Here is a 20,931-nt window from a genome sequence, read left to right on the forward strand (position 1 = left end):
CCTGTTTGTTTCGGGCAGCATGCCGGAAATGGGCACGCAGTGGGGCGGAAGTGGTGGGGCGGTGGCGCGGGCGTGGGTGTGGGTCTGTGAGAGTGCCTGCGAAGCGGGGCGGCGGACCTCCTTCCTTCCCTCCCTCCTCCCTCCCTACTTTCCTCCCTCCCATTCTCCTTCCTTTACTTCCTCTCTCAGTGCGTCCGCTTCGAAGCCGGATGTTGGCAGAGCTTTGACAGGCGGCGGCGGCGGAGGCGGCAGCAGCGGTGAGCGGGGCTGGGGCCGCTTGGGGGAGGGGATGGAATCTTATCCGTGACCCCGACTTCTACGAGCAGAACGAACTTGGCCCTGCGCCTGCAGCTTCCCTCCCGCAGGAGCATAGGTCTCCACCGCGCCATGACCGTGGACGAGGGCTCGCTTCCCCCCGTGCTGAGCCTCAGTTTCCACATCTGTACAAGGCGGGGGTGAGGGAGATCAAAACAGAGGCTCCGTGGATAGAGATCCAGGTCCTGGGATCAAATATAGTCTCAGACACTTCTTATATGTGTGACCCTGGACAAATCACTTAACTCCTGTTGCCGAGTGTACTCCATCCGCTTTGGAACCGATGCAAGTATTGATTCTGAGACGGAAGGGAAGGGTTAAAAAAAGAAAACAAGGCAGTTGGGTGTCCAGGAAGGGTGAGGGAGTTGGGCTCAACCCGACTGCTGCTACGTGCCTCAGTTTCCCCTTCCATACAATCCCTCCTTCCACCCCCACCTTCCCAGGTTGCCCTGAACCAGCCACTCGCCCTTGCCGGGCCTTAGTCCGTCCATCTGCAGGCCAGGCATGTGACAGCCCCTCCATGACCTCACGGTTGTAGATCCCAGCCCATCCCTCCCCATTTGCGGGGTAGTCCATGCGTGTACAACTTTGCACTAGGTCTTTGATCTCCTACAAAGGTGCCTAGTGATTCTGGAGGGGCCCCAGCTTGCAAGGGTTATTTCTGTTATCTGTGAAATGAGGGAGTTGGCTGAGAAGCCTTTGATGTGTGTCCCTGCTCTCCACAGCACTCATTAAATGGGCACCAGAACAACACTCTTGTGAAAAGTGACGTAATCTGCCCTGGAGGAGTTTAAGGCCTCCTGGGGTTGAGCTCTGCTGTCTGGAAGACCCCAAGCTAGCTACATGTGCAGCTATGCTTGGTACCTTCCCATTTGCACTAAGAGGGACCCACATACTCATCCCAGCAGTGACTGTATCACTCCTCCCCTGGCAACTGGACAGTGTACACTGGGAATAGTTGGTGGGTATCCTGAAACATCCAGAGATCAGAGTAGGAGCCTTTGATCCCATGCTTATAAATGTTTGTTTAATTTATTGTTTAGGGAAATAACTTTCCCTGGTCACTTGGTGACTAATGAGAGTCAAATCTAGGTCACCAGGCTTCAAGAGGTAGAAAGAACCTTAGGTATGGATGATGTATTTCAGCTTCCTCATTTTACAGATAAGGAAACTGAGACCCCCCCCCAGAATGAAGTGGTCTTGCCCAAGGCCATTCAGCTAGTAAGCAGCAAGCCCCCATCCTCAGATTTTGAATGCAGTGCTCTTTATTAGAGGAACTGGTCAAAAATGGGGTGGGGTGATGGGAGGCTGAGCCTAGGGACAAGTATTCATCATTTGGGTTCAGAACTGTGAGACAGGGCCATGGTGAGGCAGATCTGTAGTGGCTGGACAGAGATTCTGTGGATGGGGGTTTAGGGGCCAGAATTTGCTCCAGCCCTATTTCCTGTTACCCCAGCATTTTCTAGTCTTTCTCAAGTTTCATTTTGGGATTGTAGCCCTGTCCATTCCTTCTCTTCCTATTTTCCTCTGAGGAGATATGGCCTTGCCAGGTTGGGGTTTTTGTGGATTTCTGGTCAGTTTGCTGTCATAATCTCACATGAGAGATAAGGGGAGACTTCCCTAGTATGAGGCATGTCCTGTCAGAAAGAAATTACCAATGAGAGCCAGGCCCAGAGCCTGGAGGTCCTGGGTTCAAATCTAGCCTCAGACACTTCCTAGCTGTGTGACCCTGGGCAAGTCACTTAACCCCCATTGTCTAGCCCTTACCACTTTTCTGCCTGGGAACCAATACATGGTATTAATTCCAAGATGGAAGGTAAGGGTTTAAAAAACAAAAAGAAGTTGTCTAGTTTGGTTTTATTTTTGACCTGGCACCAGAGAGATGAGAGAGATTAAAGTTCAAAGTAACCCCAACCCATTTATCTTGTAGGAGTAAAGAGCAGCAATTTTAGCTCTAGGTGGGAATAACTTATTAGGGATAGACATTTGGTAAATAAGCTACTTGAAAGCCATAAGGTTGGGGCAGCTAGGTGGCTCAGTGGATAGAGATCCAAGTCTGGAGACGAGGTCCTGGGTTCAAACTGGTTACCTTTCCCAGGGCAAGTCACTTAACCTCCATTCCCTAACCTTTACTATTCTTTTACCTTGGAACTGATATTATCTATTCTATAACAGAAGGTAAGAGTTGAAAGCCACCTTCCTTACCCTCTTCAGGATCAGGGTAATCTACCTTTTTTAAGCCTGGCCTCTTTTTAAAAATCTGGGCTCCTGACTTGACTCATTCTGTTGAGCTTTTAAAAAAAATATTTATTTTATTTTATTTTTTTGAAAATTTTATTTAATCAGTCAATTTAGAACATTATTCCTTGGTTACAAGAATCATATTATTTTCCTCACCTCTCCCACCTCTTCCCGTAGCTGACGTGCAATTCCACTGGGTTTTACATGTGTCCTTAATCAGAACCTATTTCCATGTTGTTGATGTTTGCACTGGGGTGATCATTTAGAGTCTACATTCCCAACCATATCCCCTTGACCCATGTAATCGAGCAGTTGTTTTTCTCCTGTGTTTCTACTCCCACAGTGTTTCCTCTGAATGTGGATAGTGTTCTTTCTCGTAGATCCCTCTGAGTTGTTCAGGGTCACTGCATTGCCACTAAAGGAGAAGTCCATTACATTCGATTGTACCACAGTGTATCAGTCTCTGTGTATAATGTTCTCCTGGTTCTGTTCCTTTCACTTTGCATCAGTTCCTGAAGGTCTTGCCAGTTAACATGGAATTCCTCCAGTTCATTGTTCCTTTGAGCACAGTAGTATCCCATCACCAACATATACCACAACTTGTTCAGCCATTTCCCAATTGAAGGGCATCCCCTTTTTCCAATTTTTTTTTTGCCACCACAAAGAGCACAGCTATGAAGATTCTTGTACAAGTCTTTTTCCTTATTATCTCTTTGGGGTACAAACCCAGAAGTGCTATGGCTGGATCAAAGGGCAGGCAGTCTCTTAGTGCCCTTTGGGCATAGTTCCAAATTGTCCTCCAGAATGGTTGGATCAATTCACAACTCCACCAGCAATGCATTAATGTCCTAACTTTGCCACATCCCCTCCAGCATTCATTACTTTCCATAGCTGTCATGTTAGCCAGTCTGCTAGGTGTGAGGTGATACCTCAGAGTTGTTTTGATTTGCATCTCTCTGGTTATAAGAGATTTAGAACACTTTTTCATGTGCTTATTAGTAGTTTTGATTTCTTTATCTGAAAATTGCCTATTCATGTCCCTTGCCCAATTATCAATTGGAGAATGGCTTGATTTTTTGTACAATTGGTATAGCTCTTTGTAAATTTGAGTAATTAGACCTTTGTCAGAGGTTTTTGTTTTGAAGATTTTTTCCCAATTTGTTGTTTCCCTTCTAATTTTGGTTGCACTGGTTTTGTTTGTACAAACCCTTTTTAATTTAATGTAATCAAAATTACTTATTTTACTTTTTGTGATTTTTTTCTAACTCTTACTTGGTCTTAAAATCTTTCCTTTCCCAAAGATCTGACATGTATACTAATCTGTGTTCACCTAATTTACTTATAGTTTCCTTCTTTATATTCAGGTCATTCACCCATTCTGAGTTTATCTTGGTGTAGGGTGTGAGATATTGTTAAGGGTTTCATTCTTTGATGATTAAAGACTTAGATTAACTCCAGGGAGGACCATGGACACTTTCAGGTGGCACCATGCTGAAAAGTCTCCTTATCTCTGACCTTTGGTTTTGCTCCAATTAGTTGCATTGGTGGTTCTTTTTCCCCCTAGAAAGGAAAGAGCAGAATCATTGGTTATGAAATGATTGCAGGGAGTCAGGCAGGACAGAGCCTTCTCAAGCTGGGGTCTGTGAATCCTGCCTTAGGATGGAAATTCCCTGGGCCAGTCCAAAGTATTCCCTCTTTGTCTGCCCTCTTAGATGGGAGTGCTAGGGAGCAGCTTTGTGCAATTGTGATGAGTTCATTCTCTGTAGCTTCAGAGGAGCTGATGGGGTCATCCAGGAAGGGTGAATGAAGTCAGGAAGTGAAAGCAGTGGAGTTGTAGAAAGGAAATTTCAAGTCGAGGCTTCTTTCAAAGGTTGGTCTCCTTCCTTCCTTGCACATACTTGAGCTCCAAGCTGCTCTCTCCTTCATTTTAGAGCTGGAGAGATTTTTTAAAGCTCATGTAGCTTTTTATTTCACCCATGGGAAAACTGAGGTCTCCAGAATGGCGCATTGGACCCAGTGGCAGAGGTGGGACTATTGAGAGCATTAGACTTGGGGGCCAGCAGAGCATCTGGCTTGAGTCTTCTCTAGCAACTGCCCTCCTGAGCTCCCTTACTCCTTGTACCCCTGGCACACAAGAATGTAAGATGTGGAATGCCTCCGGGGAGGGCCCAAATGGCATAGAGTAGACATGAGGAAAGCAGTGTGGTGTGGTATGGAGGGGGGTCCTGACCATAGAGTCAGAAGGCCTAAGCTCAGCTCCATGGACTAGTGGGGTAGTGAGACCAGCAAGTTCCTCCCTCCAGCTAACTCTCAGTATTCTCCAATTCCCAAGAATTGAAGTGACTCAAAAGTAGAACAGACTGTCCTGGGAAGTAGTGGTTTGCTTCTCCCTAGAGGTCTCTGAGTGAAGGCTGGACTGCTGAGCCCCAGAGTTAGAAAACCTAGGTCTAATTCCTTGTTCTGCTACTTCAGGCCCATGAGACCTCTTGACAACTCCCACCTCTTCTTGGGCCTCAGTTTCCCTCTATTTCAAACAAGGGCATTGATCTCAATGCCTCTAAGGTCTCTTTGAGCTGTCCATCCCCACTTCTGTGTAACAGGGAAGGTTCCTGAACAGCCAGGGTTTGGATCTGAGAGCCTCTGAGGTCCCTCCCAACTTGGAGATTCCCTAATTCTGTATGAAATCAAAGGGACTCGGATTGGGTGATTTTATGGCTCTATTGACATTTTTTGATTCTGTAACAGTATTTTTGCTAAGTGAGTCATATTGTGGGAATCAGGTATGATTATAATGACCAGACATCCTGGATGTCTCATAAATTCATGTATTATCCTTAAATGTCAGACAACCAGAGGATCATGGCTCTACAATTAGAAGGGAATTCATATGCCTTCTAGTCCAAATCTGACAATTTGTAGATGAGGAAACTGAGGCCCATGGAGGCTAAGTGACTTGCCCAAGTCCACAGAACTAGGAATCACAGCCAGCTTTCCCCAGAGACATGTCTCTTTTATACACCTGTTTTTCCCCCATGAAGGGGTTGTCCATCTAGCCACATTGAGAACCTTGGGAGAGGGAGTCCACTATTTTCTGGGGCAGGCCATTCTGGTTCTGGATCACTCATGTTTATCACTGAAGAGGAAACAGATTCAGCCAGGGGGTGACTTGCTAGTCACACCACTATTAAGTGGCAGCAATCCAAGAGTCATACCCAGGATTTCTGAGGCCAAATGCAGGCTCTGTCCACTGTACCAGAGAGCTGTCCGCCTCACTTCTGTGCCCTATGAGGCAGGCCTCTGACCTCCGGGCCAATGTTCTGTGTATCGTACTGGGACTTGCCCTGTAACATTTTAGCAAATAGTAACTGAATAAACTCATTGTCAGTGAGCTGAGTAAAAAGTGGACTCAAAAAGGAAATACCCCAAGAAGAAAGGTCCCTTTTCCTGGGTTATGGGGCTGGGAGTGAAGCAGGTTAGGTGGTCCAGTGGGCACAGCAGAACTTGGTCTTCGTTTGGTCTGGAGCAGGAGCCAGGTGTGCTAATGCTAACCTTCTTGCGATTGGGACAATAAAGCAAAGCTGAATGACTGTCCTAGTTTTGGATTTATAAAGCACAATCTCCCTTTAAAAAAAGGTGGAAAAAAGGCAATTTCTGCTTATATAGTGACTTCAGGATTGCCAAGTCCTTTGTCCCCAGCCTCTCTGAGAAGTCAGTGTTATAAGGCAGTGATCCTGGAGCAGGAATTGGGAGTAGAAGGGGGAAGAATAGGGTAATTGGAAGGAAAAGAATATATTTCATATAGAGAACAGTATTTTTGGTGAGGAAAATGGTATTTTGCTTTGGTGGGAGAGGTCCAGGGTAGCAGCATTCTTTTGGGGACAAGCAGGAGGAGTCTTTCGTTGGTCGACGGGCTTCCTGGCTCTGGCTCCAAGCAATCAGGAGCTCAGAAGAGCTTTTAAACATTGAGTCAGCATGGTTGCTGTGGTTACGGGGTGCTGGTTGCTAGGTGCACGAAGGCAGTCTGCCATCCCAGTCCTCAGCCAGGACTGCCAATGCGTAGCTGTCCCATTACTTCATGGCCCAGAGGAGTTCCGAGTCTGGGTCATGGGCTTGCAGGTTGTGCTCCCCTCCTCCTCATTGCACGCCATCATGGCCTTGTCAATGATTTCTTTATCTTTCCTACCGATCCTCTGACCATATATGTCTTGTTTGGGCTCTTGGAATGTGTCTGAGCTCTGAGCAGGCTCTCTCCTGGGACCTCTAGCATGGAGCAGATTGATCTGGGATTTTTCCCCTTACCCATATGGTGATCTGTCAGGCTGAGAGGTGCTTGCTTTTTAGAGTTTGTGGGGGCATAAAGAGGCCCTTGAACCCATCTTCTAACCACACACACACACACACCCTGCTTTCTATGACTGGAATCCAAGCCCCAGGGAGTCAGAAGGAATCCCAGCTTTGGACTCAACTCTTTCCTGGATCTCTAATCCTGGGAATATTTTCCCACTCCTCTTCTCCCAAGTCCTAGTGCTCTGGATGTTTCTTTCTTTTCTTCTCACCTCTCCCCCAGTCTTCTCATCTTCTCATCTAGTCCTAGAAGGGCAGAATTTTTTCTAGCAATACTCCCGAGTTTCCACAGAAATGACCTCAGAGCAGAGTTGGCTTGGGAAGTTCTGGGCTTCTGGCACTTATCTGCCCTGACTCTATCTCTGTCCCATTCCTGACATGGTCTCCATTGCTGGATCCTATCTGGGACCCTGTACTTTTTCTTATGAACTGAACAGGTTCAAAATAGAACTCCTTATCTCTCCACTAAACCCACCTCACCTGACTTCCCTGTTTCCAGTGAGGACAATCACCCAGCTTTGAAGCATCCACCATAATCTTTGACTCCGCTCTCTTTCTACTGTCATTTCTTTATAACCCTTACTTTCTGTCTTAGAATCAGTGCTATATATTAGTTTCAAGGCAGAAGAGCAGTAAGGGCTAGGCAATGGGGGAGCTAGGAAAGGCCTGAGGCCACATTTGAACCCTGGACCTCTCATCTCTAGGCCTGGTTCTCTATTTACTGAACCACTTGGCTGCTCCTTGGGCTCCCTCTTCTTCCAGGAGGATTTTTCTTGTTTGTCTAGTGGTTAACTCCCTTCCATCTGGTCCCACATGACTTTCTATTTCCTTGGCATGCATTTGGGGTCTTTGCTCTCAGAAAGAAAAAGGGGAGTGGGTGCCTTTATGTTTTTCCTTCCTATCACTGGTATCACAGACACAGAGCCTGAAATATAGCAAGTGTTTCTGAACTGTTTATTGCCTGAGTGAATGAGAGGCCAGGATGGGCCTGGAGTTACTAGGAGAGATAGAGGAGGTAAGGTCATAGCCAGACCAATAGCAGCTCCTTCCTGGAATGAGATTGTGTGCATCCATGTGCCTCTTGGCCTCTGCTTTTTAAAATTCCCCTACGGCTGGGTGCATTAAGGGCCTAGGCCAAAGAAGGGAGCCTACCTCTATTTGTTCTCTGCATGGCCTTTGGAAAGGGAGCCTCCCACCAGAGTCATTTGGGAAGAGACTGTATCCTTCCCTTTTGTAGCTGGAGACTATGATGATGATGCTGTAGCCTGAGCAGCTGGGAGGTGGGCAGTGCAGAGCCTGGCACAGCCCTTCCCCCACCCAGCTGGGAGATTTGAAGGGAGGCGCTGAATTGAGCTGTCCTGTGTCCCAGCTGCCGTCTCTGGCAAGATCCCCAATCTGTGGGAGGCAAGGAGAGCCCAGAACTTCAGGCAACTTGCAACACAGATCAGGGGAGCTGGGTGAAGCTTGCAGCAGACCTTATAGCCAGCAGAGAAAAGCTCTGTGACCCTTTCAGTATCTTTTCCAGGCTCTGCAAGAGAAGACCAACTGGTATCATGGCCATGGATCCTCTCTCTGACCTGCAGGATGACTTAACCTTTGATAACACTGATGAGGCCCTGAACCAACTGAAGCTGGCTTCCATTGATGATAAAAACTGGCCCTCTGATGAGATGCCAGACTTTCCTAAATCAGGTGGGCACTTATAGACCCTGGGCAACAGGAGAAGTGGGAGGGCAGGGGCAGGGAGAGAGCTCTAGGTAGGAAACCAGAGGAAGAAGCCCTGGGACCAGATTGGAAGTTTATGTTTGGGGGTGAGAAGGGAGTTATGGGGAGCCCTGCCTCATCGATTGCACTATAACTATGGCACATCTCTTGCTTTTCAGATGATTCCAAGAGCAGCTCTCCAGATCCTAGCACGCATCTGAAGTGGGATGATCCTTACTATGACATCGCCCGACACCAGATCGTGGAGGTGGCAGGTGAGCAAAGCTTCCTGCCTTCCCCTTGCATTCTCCGGGGTAGTCTGAGTCTCCAGCACTAGGCATTGGGACTCCTCTCAGTGGGATGTAGGGAAGGAAGAGTGGGTTCTTCACCGGTGCAGCTTTCCAACATTTTCATTCTGTAGAAAATGATTGGAGCCAGGCCCCTGCCTAGCGGACTCTGCGGGTGGGAGAGACCTTCCAGCACAGCCACTGCTCATAAACTCACAGAATTTTGACCTTAGGGATCACATGGCCTGACCCCTCAGCTTTACAGTTGAGGAAAGTGAAGGCTGGAGTGACTGTCCACCAAGCCTCCTGCCCCAGGAGGGTCCTTCTCATTGTGCCATGTTCCTCCTTTCTAGTTCCTAGACAGTGTTCTTTTTTTAAAAACCCCTACAAGCTGCCTTAGAACCAATACTTTGTACTGGTTTCAAGGCAGAATTGTGATAAGGGCTGACCAATGGGGGTTGAGTGACTTGCCCAGGGTCACACTAGCAGGTGTCTGAAGCCACATTTGAACCTAGGTCCTCTCATCTCCAGGTCTGGTTCTCTATCTCTGGAACCACTTAACTGCCCTTCCTGGGCAGTTATTGATTCATTCATTTGTTTGTTTGTTTATTGGTTTATTTATTTAGATTTTTTCCCATGGTTACATGATTCATGTTGTCTCCCTCCCCTTATCCCTCCCCACTCCCTGAGTTGACAAGCAATTCCACTGGGTCATACATATTATATATATATATATATATATATATATATATATATATATATATATATATATATATATATGAAATATGTAATCACTCAAACTCATTTCAATATTCGTTTTTGTAAAAGAGCAATCCTTTAAAACCCAAACCCCAAATCCTATACCCATATAAACAAGTAATAAATCACATGTTTTCTTCTGCATTTCTACTCCCCACAATTCTTTCTCTAGATGTGGATAGCGTTCTTTCTCATAAGTCTGGGCATTTTTAACAGCCTTGCTAGGGCCAAGTTTCAGGTGGCCCTATGGTCTAGAACCCAGAGGCTCTGGTCTCCTCTTGACAATTGTAGGATCTCGTAAGATAGTGATGGTATTGCTGGTTGAAGAAATGAGGATTGCCACGCTGCCCCCTCTGAGGGGAGATCCTTTTCACATATTCCGAGTTGCAAAGAGGCCCCTTACCCTGGGTCATTGCTCCAAGAAGAAAGAAGACACTGGGAGGAACACTGATGGGCAAAGGTGGGGAGGGGCTCTCACATGAGAGCAAGTTGGAGGCTTGTGTGGAGTCAGGAGAGACTGCTGGGTCCAGCCTCTTGGGGAGAGAAGGGGCTGAGTGATGTCCTTGGGGGCCAGCAGAGCATGTGGTGAGCCCTGCATTGGAACAGAGCCAGGAAAGCTGGAGAGGTCATCCTTTCTTCATGTAAGTTCTTTGCCTTCCCTAGTGCTTTGGGCTCCGTTGAGTATATTAGCACAGAGATCTCCTGCCCCTGGGCTTGTACAGTCCTGGTGGGAAGGCCTGGAGTGCTTCAAGTCTGGACTCACCTCCTGGAGGTGTTTTTTTTTTTAACCTTCTCCTATCTTAGAATCAATACTGTGTATCAGTTCCAAGACAGAAGAGCAGTAAGGGCTAGGCAATGGGGATTAAGTGACTTGCCCAGGAAGTATATGAAGTCAAATTTGAACCCAGGACCTCCTATCTCCAGGGTTGACTCTCCGGCACTAGGTTCAGCTTCATCAGAGGGTGTGTGTTTAATGTTGTGGATGACAGTCCTCATAGGATCATCCTGTGGACTCCATGCATAGTAGAGGATAACAGAGATGGAATATCCTAGGGGATGGTGGCTCAGTTCTCTGCCTGGACCTCCTCTGCCCCCAACCAAGGGATCCTGGGGGAATAGAACTGCAACCTTTTTCTGTTTCTCCAGGGTGTGGTGAGTCTGAAGGGGGCCAGCCAGGTAGGTGGGATCCTGGGGCTTTGCACTCTGGCCTTTGGGGCTCACAACCTCTGGTGGTGTTAATTGGGAGGAGCTCTCTGGCGGGGACTGAGTAGGGCTGGCGGGATTGCAGCCCTTCTCCTGGTGGTTGATGGTGGCATTGGTATGGGGTGAAGCCAGCAACTTGACCCAGGAAGCATTAGGACTGAGGCCCAGAAACCCATGGAAAAGGGATCTCAGAGTAGAATACTCCGTGCCCACCTCTGTCCTCCTCCCAAAAGAATTTGCAATGTCTGTTCCAGGAAGAGCAGAAGCTGATCAAAGCTGGAGATGAAGGGCTGGCCCAAGGCTCCTCTCCTGACAACATCCCTGAGTGGGGCAGCCCATCTGTGGGGTGTAGAACCCAGTAAAAGGGCCAGAAGAATTTGGGGGCCTTAGTCTAGAACCGTGGACATTTGGAACAGGATGCTGAGTATGTCCCTAGTGGCCTGGAGGAGGGTGTGTGTCCCTCCTTTGTGGAAGCGTCTCCTTCAGTTCCCACTTTGGACCTTCCTCCTGGATCGGGTGTGGGTGTGGCTGGCCTTTCCAGTCTGCAGCAGGGCCTGCTGTTGCTGATTAACCCTTGGGGAGACTTCCTGATTGGTATCTGGGGAATGCAAAAGAGGCCTTGCTGGCAGACCCATGTGGTTTCAGCAAACAGTGGCCATCCCCAGAGGAGCCCTTTCACCTGCTTCTTCTCACCTCTTAAGCCCCCAGTGGGGAAGCTCTTCTTGGAGGCTCTGCTTGCCTGTGGGCATTTTCCATGTTTGTTCTCACAGTTGTCCACTCAGACAAAGAGTGACCCCAGAAGGGACGGGTCTCTTCTGTGGGAGAGAGCTGCCCTTCTGTCCTCTGTCGCCTCACTGTGAGACCCAGCCCCTCACCCTTCCCAGCCAATTCCTGGTCCCCTCTGTATCCAGGCTCCACGGGTGAGCCGTCCTGTCTGTTCAGCTTGGCCCCTTCTGGGGAGAGATGCGGCGTAGCTGGGCCAGTGCACCTGCTTTGGGAGTAGAGCTTTCTTTTCCTCAGACGTGTACCTGTGCTCCCGGCCCTTCCCTCTGGGAGTTAAGGCGGACTGGCCTAATAGACTAATGGTCCCCATGCCCATCTACATGAAGAATAGGACTTGGCTCAGATAAGACCAGCACTCTTGGGCAGCTGCGTCTCCATCTCTGCTTTATCATTCTTCAGGGTATCCAGGGTCCTCTTGAGGAGCCTCTCTGACGGGTTGAGGTACATTCGTAGAAGGGACAAGTCGAGAACAGCTGGGGGACGTCCTCTGGGGGAGAGTCATGGTGTGTATGGGAAGGGAAAAGGGACTCCTGTTAGCTGGATATGAGCCTCAGATTCTGCTTCAGGGAGATACTGAAAGGAATCTCAAAGGAGGAGGACTCCCTTTCACCTATTATTAGGGGTAAGGAATGAAATTAAATTTGGAAAAGCCAACTTTCGGATGCATAGGCCAGCCACGGCCTCCGTGCCTCAAGTCTCGCCTGCTGAAGAAATGAACACAGTAACACACTCTGAGTGCGAGGTGAAGCCCGAGGTCATGATCACGACCATTGCCACGCCTTGGCACTTTGAAATAACAGAGCTCAGAGCCTCAGGGGGTCACCACTTTGGAGAGGCTGCCACACCCCATAAAGGAAAGGGTCAGGAGAGCCATCCGTCTAATAAGAAGCCCATTGGAAGGGTATCGTGGGATGGGGAACAGGGATCCTGTATGTAGCCATTGGCTTGGTGTTGGGCAGTTGAGTACAGGGGTCCTCCAGGTAGGCCTTACTAGCTGGCATAGAGAACTCCCTTTTCCAGGACAAATCAATAACTGTTGGACAGGAGAAGACAAGAAGGACAAGAGCTACAGGGATTTGTCTTGGAACAGACTGTGATAATAGAGGCTGTTCTGGCCAACTTCAGGGCTGACTTGCCACCCATTGCACCATGCTGCCTCCCTGGAAGACTGCATAAAGAAACAAAAGTCATCAATGTTCGATAATATATGGATCACTTCTGAAATGAGTCGTCAGAGTTTATCCCTGGGGTCCAGCTCTGCCTCATTACCTGTTTTTCAGTGCCTTGGTCAGTCGTCATCATTCATTTGAATATCAGAGAGGTCCATAGGAAGATGGATGGAACTCTCGAATATTTTTGCAACAATATAATCCTCTTCTATATTTGGGCTCTAAAAAGTCAAATAGGAAACAAAGGATGTTGTATCACTCTGTTGCACGATTTTGTTGGGGAAATTGTACCCCTCCCCTGACATTTGATTCAGTGTTTGGTCTGAGAATTTGTGCAGTGTTACAAATATATCCTAAACTGGATACAAAAAGCTCACTTTGAAGTTTCCTTCTCAAGCTAAAATCTCAATTAAACCTTTTCTCTCTCCTAACTCTGAAATGTTGGCTCTTTCCCAGTACAGTTATCCTCTGATAAGGATGACTTCCTATTCCATGTTCATGAAAATGGTACAAGTGGCTCTTGTCCTTTCCTGCAGCAACTATTTGCATTTGCATGAAAAGCTCTCTCTTTGAAGAGGCTTCTGTTACAATCGTCTTTGGGCCTGGCACCCCAATTTTTGTCTCTATGCCCAAGCTTCCTGTTCCTCAGCCTGCATCAGAACGATGGGACATGTGGCTGCTTTAGGATTGGGGGTGGGTAGGGAGGAAAGCTCATAATAGCTTGTCTTGAAAGAATACCATGAGGGCAGCATGGGAGAAAGCAGTGTTTCTCATTGTACGAGAGACACTGGGGCTCCCAGCCATGTTGCACAAGGTCTGGGCCCATGTCTTGTCTCCATGGAACCATAGCTCTTTCTCATCAAGGAGAATGCCATTTACTCATACATGTGTGTGAGTAAATGGCATCGTGAACCCTCACACCCTACAGGGCCTCCCTTGAGAATGATTCCAGCTCTGGCTTTGAGTGACTTTTAAACAAATAGGGCTTTCCAAGGAGGTTCCTTCAGCTGCCATTTGCTTTTTAAAGAAACCCTTCTGTCTTAGAATTGATACAAGTATTGGTTCTAAGGCAGAAGAGCAGTAAGGGCTAGGCAATGGGGGTTAAGTGATTAGCCCAGGAAGTATCTGAGGCCAGATTTGAACCTAGGACCTCTCATCTCCAGGTCTGGCTTTCCATCTACTGAGCCACCTAGCTGGTCCCCATTTGCTCTTTCCAAAGATGCTCCCCTTACTCAAGAGTCTGTCTTCTACTTTGTAATAAATGCTTGGTTTTGTAACACTAGCTGTATGCCGAGCCCACCTTTGTCCACTGTGCTTAGATTTGTTCTTTTTATCCCCCCCCCCCCCAAAAAAAAAATTCCCTCTGAGCCCAGTACTGGTGCAGGGACCGGAGACAACGTGTTCCAGTGGGAACTGGCTCTGGTCTCGGAGACCTGGCTGGGTTCATATCTTCTCTCTAATACAGCTCTGGGGCCTTGGGCAAATTTGCTTAATCTTTTTACCCTCAGTTTCCTCATCTGTCATGACTTGATGGCCTCTGAGTTTCTAGCTAGCTCTATGTTACATGCTTGTAAAGGAGAGATGAATTTCCTTGCAAGTTCATAAACTAGTTCTGAGGGCAGTTCCCAAAGTGGAGTCTAGACATGTTTTGAGCTGGGAAAATATTTCAGGAATTTCTGTGTAGCCTCTCATGATAACTCCTTAGATAGCTCATCAACAGGCAGGGGCTGGTGGAGTGGAAAGAGCATTGGCCTTGTTTGGCAGAGGCCTGTCTGATCCCCCCCCCCTCCCCATGGGTCTCATTGTCTTACCTAACCTGAAAGTTATTTATCTTACAATTATATTGGCCCCAGTGTTTAACCTTTCCATTTTTTCTGACTCTTCCTTGGGCTAGCCTGAGGTAGTCCTCCAGATTGGTGTCACGCTTGTTGCCTTAGCCCAACTGGCCCTCAAAACTCCCACACTTAAGGGGCCCAGTGGCCTCTGGCTTCTCAGTAGTGAGGACCGTGGACAGGAACCATCATAGCAGGTCTCTGACAATTGTTGGCTGTGTGGTCCTGGTCAGATCAGGTCTCCTTCCTAAGTCTCGGCTTCCTCTTTTGTAAAATGGGATGAGGATCTTTGCCCCACCTTGTCTCATGGGGTTGTTAAGGAAAACGCTTTGTAATCAAGGGTGCCATGGGAGTGTGCACTGATTACTGGACCGAGATCATGAATGTTGGTGACTTGCTCTTGAAAATCCCAGTACTTTGTGGCTGTGCTTTGCAGAGCCTGGAAGCAGCCTTTTTTCCATCTTGCTTTGAGCACCTTCACCTGAAGATGGATGTTCCCAGAGACTGCTCCAGGCTCTTCCTTCTGACCTGGTCTCTTTCACTCTCTAGGAGATGACAAATTTGGGCGGAAGATCATAGTATTCAGTGCCTGCCGGATGCCTCCAAGCCACCAGCTGGACCACATCAAACTCCTGGAGTGAGTCGGGTAGGGGAGGTGGGAGTTTGTCCCAGGAAGCCCAGTTAGAAAGTTCTCTGAGCTCCTTCCATGGGAAAGGGTCAGGTGAAAGAGGGAAGAAGCGCTTATCAGGTGCCTGCTATAGGCCAGGCACTGTGTATAGCACTTTACAAATATTGTTTTATTCTGTCCACACAACAGCTCTGGAGGTAGGTGCTATTTTTAATCAACATTTTACAGTTTGCATTCCTGAGGGCCTCAAATGGGGTGCCAGCCTTGGGCCCTCCCTCTCCTGGCTTATGGGGATGAGCTAGCCCTTCCTCCTTTCTCCCCAAACTCTGGTGGGGGGGGGGGAGGGTGCATAGTCCCAGACATGGCTCCATGGGGGAAAGGCATGGGAAAGAAGACGCAAGAATGAGTGGGGCCTTCAGAGGCAGAGGACCTAGGGGTGCCACTTATCTGCTGTGTAGTCTTGCTCAACCCCTTTTCCTCTAGGCCACAGCCTCATCACCTGTAAAATAAGGCCAGGTCTTGGGGAAGCTCACCTGGGGTGCCTGCCTTGGGGACAGTAAAGAGTCACAGAAATGCACACATGCGCACACAGGCATTTTGTAGCTCTTGGGCAGAGATAGGGAATACTGCATGGCAGGCACTCTCTCTTTTCTTTGAAGTTTGATTGTGGCTTTTTTCTTAAACTTCAGTTGTGCCCCTCCACCCCCTTATTGAACCCCTTCTTGTATCCAAGTGAAGCCCACTAACAGCAGCCAGAGCTGGTGGTTCCCCATCTGTAGCCCCCCATTTCTCTCCCCAGAAGAGGGTTGTTCTCAGAGACCACTAGGGATGGTTCAGTACAAGGCAGGTAGCTTTTAAGAGGCATCCCAGAAATCACAATGATGATAGTAATAATAGCTGCCATTCATACATCCTACTGTGTGCCAGGCACCGTGCTTTATTATCTCATTTAATTCTCACAAAAACTCTTGAGAAGTCGCAGCTATTATGACCCCTACTTTATAGATGAGGAAATTGAGGCAGGCAGGTTAAGTTACTTTTCCAGGGTCACAAAGCCAGTTTCAGGCTGAATTTAAACCCAAGTCTTTCTGGGCTTTGTGCGCTGAAGTGCCCCCTTGACTACCTCTAGATCAAGTGAAAAGAGCCTTGAACTTTGAATGAAAGAATCAGGAGATGGATTCAGACTCCATCTTTTGGACCCTTTTGGGCTTTCCAGTTTTAGGCAGATCTCTCTAAGCCTTAGCTTCCTTCTCTACAAAATGAGGGGGGCTGGACGGGGTGACTGTGACTATCCTTTCCTGCTCTAAGTCTGTGGTCTGGTAAACTCGGGGGTCTGGGGGGGTCTCCTCAGGTACCTAAAGTATACCTTGGATCAGTATGTGGAGAGCGACTACACCCTGCTGTATCTGCACCATGGCCTGACCAGTGAGAACAAGCCCTCCCTCAGCTGGCTCCGAGATGCCTACCGGGAGTTTGACCGCAAGTGAGTCTGTGTGGGGAGCCAGGGATGGAGGGTTTGGGGGATCAGCTCAGCCTCCTGCAAACTTCTGCTTGCTGCTCCCGTGGCCACATAGAGCCAGACTCCTTCCTCCAGGCCCCAGAGAGGACTGTCTGTGCCCCCAGGCTTCTCTTCTTGGACTAAACCCCATCCCGTCTTTCAGTGGATTTTGTGGGGCCTGGCCCTCAGGGCCTTCTCCTGGATCCCTTCCAGCTTGTCACAGTCCTTCGGACAGTATACTGCCCAAGTGCCTCTTCAGTGAGGAAGCGGGGCTGGGGGGCAGAGCCTGGTCTCAGGCCAGCCCCACTGAGTCCGTCTTCTGCCCTTTCTCAGGTACAAGAAGAACATAAAAGCCCTGTACGTGGTACACCCCACCATGTTCATCAAAACGCTGCTTATCCTCTTTAAGCCCCTCATTAGGTGAGGCTGGGGGGCGTCTGGGCTCATGGGGCAGACCCACAGGGAAGCTCAGGCCTTCACCCTCCTGGGAGGGGGCCTGCTTCTCCCCCGTTTCTGAGACAGTCTTCTTGGCAGCTTCAAATTTGGGAGGAAGATTTTCTATGTGAATTACCTGAGTGAGCTGTGCGAGCACGTGAAGCTGGAGCATCTGGGCATCCCTCGACAAGTGCTCAAGTGAGATGCCCAGGGAGGGGAGGGGAGGGGAGGGAGGTGGCCGAGGGCACAGGCTTCAGCCCTGACCCTGATCCCTGTTTCCCAGACATGACGACTTCCTCAGATCTACCCAGAAAACCCCCGCCACGGCTCCGAAGCCTACGCCCCCTCGGCCCCCGCTTCCTAACCAGCAGTTTGGGGTCTCCTTGCAGCAGTGAGTCTATTGGGCAGGGCCATGGGTGCGGAAGGGGGTGCTGGCACGGGTGTGTTGGCCCCAGCTCACCTCCCTGTCCCCCCCAGCCTCCAGGAGAAGGTCAGTGAGCCTGAAAACCTGCCTCTTGTCCTCAGAGAGACTATTGCCTACCTGCAAGCCCATGGTGAGTACCAGGCCCTTCCCTGGCGGGTCGGAGCCCTCTGTAGCCCGGCCTCCTAGGAGGGGTGGTGGGGCTCTGCTATTTATACCGTGTCCCGGGGCAGCCCACACGGGCACTCGTGCCTCTGCAGGCTCCCTTCCGTTCAGCCTCCTCCTCTTCAGGGCCTGGGGGGGCTCATGGCATGGTGGCTGGCACGCTGAGCTCTGCTGGCCCCGAGGCCTGCTTGGGCCTCATTCTCCTCCTCTTGCTGTCCAGCTCTTACCACCGAGGGGATTTTCCGCAGATCGGCCAACACTCAGGTGGTTCGGGAGGTGCAGCAGAAGTACAACATGGGTGAGTGGGCTGTGGCATCGCCTGGTGGCCAGGCTTGTGGAGAGAGCCGGCTCTGCTCCCTGGGGGAGTGTGGAGGTGGGCAGCTGGGCCCTCTCAGCGGCCTGGGCAGGGATGCTTTCGGATCGGGCATTGGGGTTGTGGCGGGGACACGGCATTCCCCGGTTGGATCCCAGCTCTCCCTGACGAGAGCGCCCCTGAGGTGGACGTAGTAGATGGCCAGGCCCGGCGCCTGTGCTGTGTATCGAAAGCCAAGCTTGCTAGCGGTCAGTGCCCATTGGGGGATTGGGACGGATGGTCCTGACTGGGGACAAATGCTGTAAATTGCAGCTCTTTTTTATCCGTGTTGCCTGTCCCCAAGGCTAGCCAGGGGAGGATGCAGGGAGGTTCCTGGGCTTGGGCCTGGGGGTAGGATTTAGCAGGAAGTCTGGGCTGCTGAGAATGCCTTGGCATGGGCCTCGGGGTGCCAGCCTGGGCCTGGAGCTACACTCATCCCTTCCTGTTCCCCCAGGGCTGCCGGTGAACTTTGAGCAATATAATGATGTGCACCTCCCCGCAGTCATCCTCAAGACCTTCCTCCGGGAGCTGCCCGAGCCGCTCCTCACCTTTGACCTCTACCCACACGTCATAGGCTTCCTCAGTGAGTGCCTCCCCCTGGCTCTCAGCCCCCGCCTGCCCATTTCCCTCTGCTGGAGGAAGGGGGAGGTTCTCCCCGGCACTGCGGCTCCTCCACTGAGACTCCCTCTCCAGCTCCCCATCCACGGGCTGAGCCGCTCGGCCCAGCCGTCCCTGTGATCTAGTGTCCGTCTTTTGCAGATATTGAGGAGAGCCAGCGAGTGGCAGTGACTCTGCAGGTCCTCCAGACCTTACCTGAAGAAAACTACGAGGTGCTGCGCTTTCTGACCGCCTTCCTGACCCAGGTCAGTGTCTTGCTGTGGCCGGGGGCCTGGCGCATTCCCCCAGCTTCCCTGAGAAGAGAGCTGGGGGCAGGGGGCAGGGGCAGGGTAAGGAGTTACAGCAAAGCATCAGCGGTGCCTCCTTGGAAGGGGACGGTCATTGTTTCCCTCTTCTCCTGCCCCTTTCCCAGATCTCCTCCCAGAGTGACCAAAACAAGATGAACAACACTAACCTGGCTGTGGTCTTTGGGCCCAACTTGCTGTGGGCCAAGGATGCCGCCATCACTCTCAAAGCCATCAATCCCATCAACACCTTCACCAAGTTCCTGCTGGATCACCAAGCAGAGCTGTTCCCCAACCCAGAGGGGCCCTGAGCACCCTCCTTTCCATTCTGCCCCCTTCTCCCCCCTTCTCCGGCAGCCACTGTCCACTCCTTTGGCCTTGTCCCAATGGATGCCCCATGTGGGAACAAGCCCCAGGGTCCTGAGATGGGACAGTGCTCAGGAAGGACAGCCTTCTCCATGCTGGGTCCAGAGGGTCCCTTCTGTGTCTCCATAGCCTAGGCCCGGCCCCCTTCCTGCCTGGGCTCCAGGAGCCTCCACCTCTTAAGCATTCCTTCTCTCAACAGCCTTATCTCCTGCCCTGCCTTTCTAGTGCCCAGGGTGCTGATGCCCTGATGCCCAGATCTGGCTTTCAGGATGGGACAAGGGGCCTTCCTGATATCCCCTTTTCCCCACTGCTCTCCCTGTTACCCTGGTGTCTGCCTACTGGGTGGGGGCACTGGGGCCGGTTGTCTCCTTCCTGCTAGTGGCCAGGAGTGTTCCTGGTGGCCGCACTTCCTCACTGGGTGCCTCGGCCATGGCCATCGTTAGTTTAGAGGCTCCGTGACGCCGGCTGTCCACTCCTTCCCTCGTCCGAGACGCCCGTGGCCCCCTGGCGGGTGGAAAACCCTTTCCTGACTCCAGTCTGTCCAGAGGTTTGGTCAGTGACCAGTTAGTCCACATTCCTTAGGTGCCTCCATCCCCTTCCCCCCCCCCCCCCAGCCTTATCGGCACGTCCTCGTGTCAAAGCCAGGGCCCTGGTGAGCACCCTGGCCCTTAGAGCTCTTCTCGTTTTTTTTTGCCAAGCTGGCCCCTTCGGGGGCAGGGCCCCGCGGGACCAGAGCGCCGGCTTGGTCGGTCCATGACTAGGAGCCTCTGGAGGGTTGGTTCAGACGGGGAGGCGGCTGTGATGGGCCTCGGTCGGACTTCAGCCTTCCCTCAAGGCCAGGTGGGCCGCTCTCGGGATGCCCCTTAGTATGACGTCATGGCGATTCCATGCGGCCTTCCAATCCTGGCAGCCAGGCGCCTGCTGCCCTCGAGAACTCTCCAGCGCTGTCGAAGATGCCCCTAGTGACCTGTGCCCTCCAGTACCCCCTCCCACATCCCTGGGCAGGACCGTCTGCCTGGAGCTCGGCCTCCCTCGGGCCTTTGCCCACTTCTCGCTGGCTCTCTGCCTGCTGGCTTGGGGCCAGGCCGAGGACGGACCAAGTAGAACCTTCCCGAGTGCTTGGGAGCTGTTGTCCATCCCCATCTGCCACTGCTTTCTGTGCTGGATTCACTGTATATTGCCTGCAGCCCCTGCCCCGTGCCCTCCATTTCCTCCCACTGGGTCTCCCTGGAGCAGCCAAGGCTGGGGCCCTGGTTCCTGGGAGACTCTCCAGCCTGCCCCTGGGAGGGCTGGATTGTGAAACGAGTGCACACTCACATTTATTGACTTACTTGGCACCAATCATGTATTTCACCATTTGCACTTTTTGTATTTCAATAAAGATGGAGATTGAAAAATGGCTCTACTAAATGGGGTTCAGGGAGGGGGAGGGGCGGTCTGGGCCACCGTCTGCACCTCCTTGGCTTGGTCAATGCCCTGAGAATGAACTAGAGAGAAGTGCAGTGCTGCGGCCAGTCCAGAGAGTGG

General features: G+C 50.6%; 1 protein-coding gene across 2 annotated transcripts; it reads left to right on the forward strand.

The window, feature by feature from the left end:
* Positions 1-12: 12 nt before the first annotated feature.
* On the forward strand, positions 13-20,801 carry ARHGAP1 (Rho GTPase activating protein 1). 2 transcript variants are annotated; one of them, XM_056801856.1, is made up of 13 exons: positions 13-257; positions 8,426-8,592; positions 8,784-8,879; positions 15,187-15,274; positions 16,617-16,748; positions 17,097-17,183; positions 17,298-17,396; positions 17,482-17,589; positions 17,676-17,752; positions 18,005-18,082; positions 18,591-18,719; positions 18,896-18,999; positions 19,167-20,801. In XM_056801856.1, the coding sequence occupies exons 2-13, from the start codon at positions 8,454-8,456 to the stop codon at positions 19,347-19,349; spliced, it is 1,320 nt and encodes a 439-aa protein (XP_056657834.1). In that variant the 5' UTR covers positions 13-257; positions 8,426-8,453; the 3' UTR covers positions 19,350-20,801. The 2 variants fall into 2 exon arrangements, with proteins under 2 accessions (XP_056657834.1, XP_056657835.1); XM_056801857.1 differs by having other exon boundaries at positions 52-257; positions 8,414-8,592.
* The last annotated feature ends 130 nt before the right edge of the window (positions 20,802-20,931 follow it).

This window comes from Monodelphis domestica, chromosome 6, assembly GCF_027887165.1.
Source record: "Monodelphis domestica isolate mMonDom1 chromosome 6, mMonDom1.pri, whole genome shotgun sequence".
Classification (NCBI taxonomy): domain Eukaryota; kingdom Metazoa; phylum Chordata; class Mammalia; order Didelphimorphia; family Didelphidae; genus Monodelphis; species Monodelphis domestica.

Excerpts from the sequence above, each read along its gene's own strand:
- ARHGAP1 (XM_056801856.1), top strand. The coding sequence starts at position 8,454 with ATGGCCATGGATCCTCTCTCTGACCTGCAGGATGACTTAACCTTTGAT. Across the intron at positions 8,593-8,783 it reads GCCAGACTTTCCTAAATCAG|ATGATTCCAAGAGCAGCTCT; the intron begins GTGGGCACTTAT and ends CTTGCTTTTCAG. Across the intron at positions 16,749-17,096 it reads TACCGGGAGTTTGACCGCAA|GTACAAGAAGAACATAAAAG; the intron begins GTGAGTCTGTGT and ends GCCCTTTCTCAG.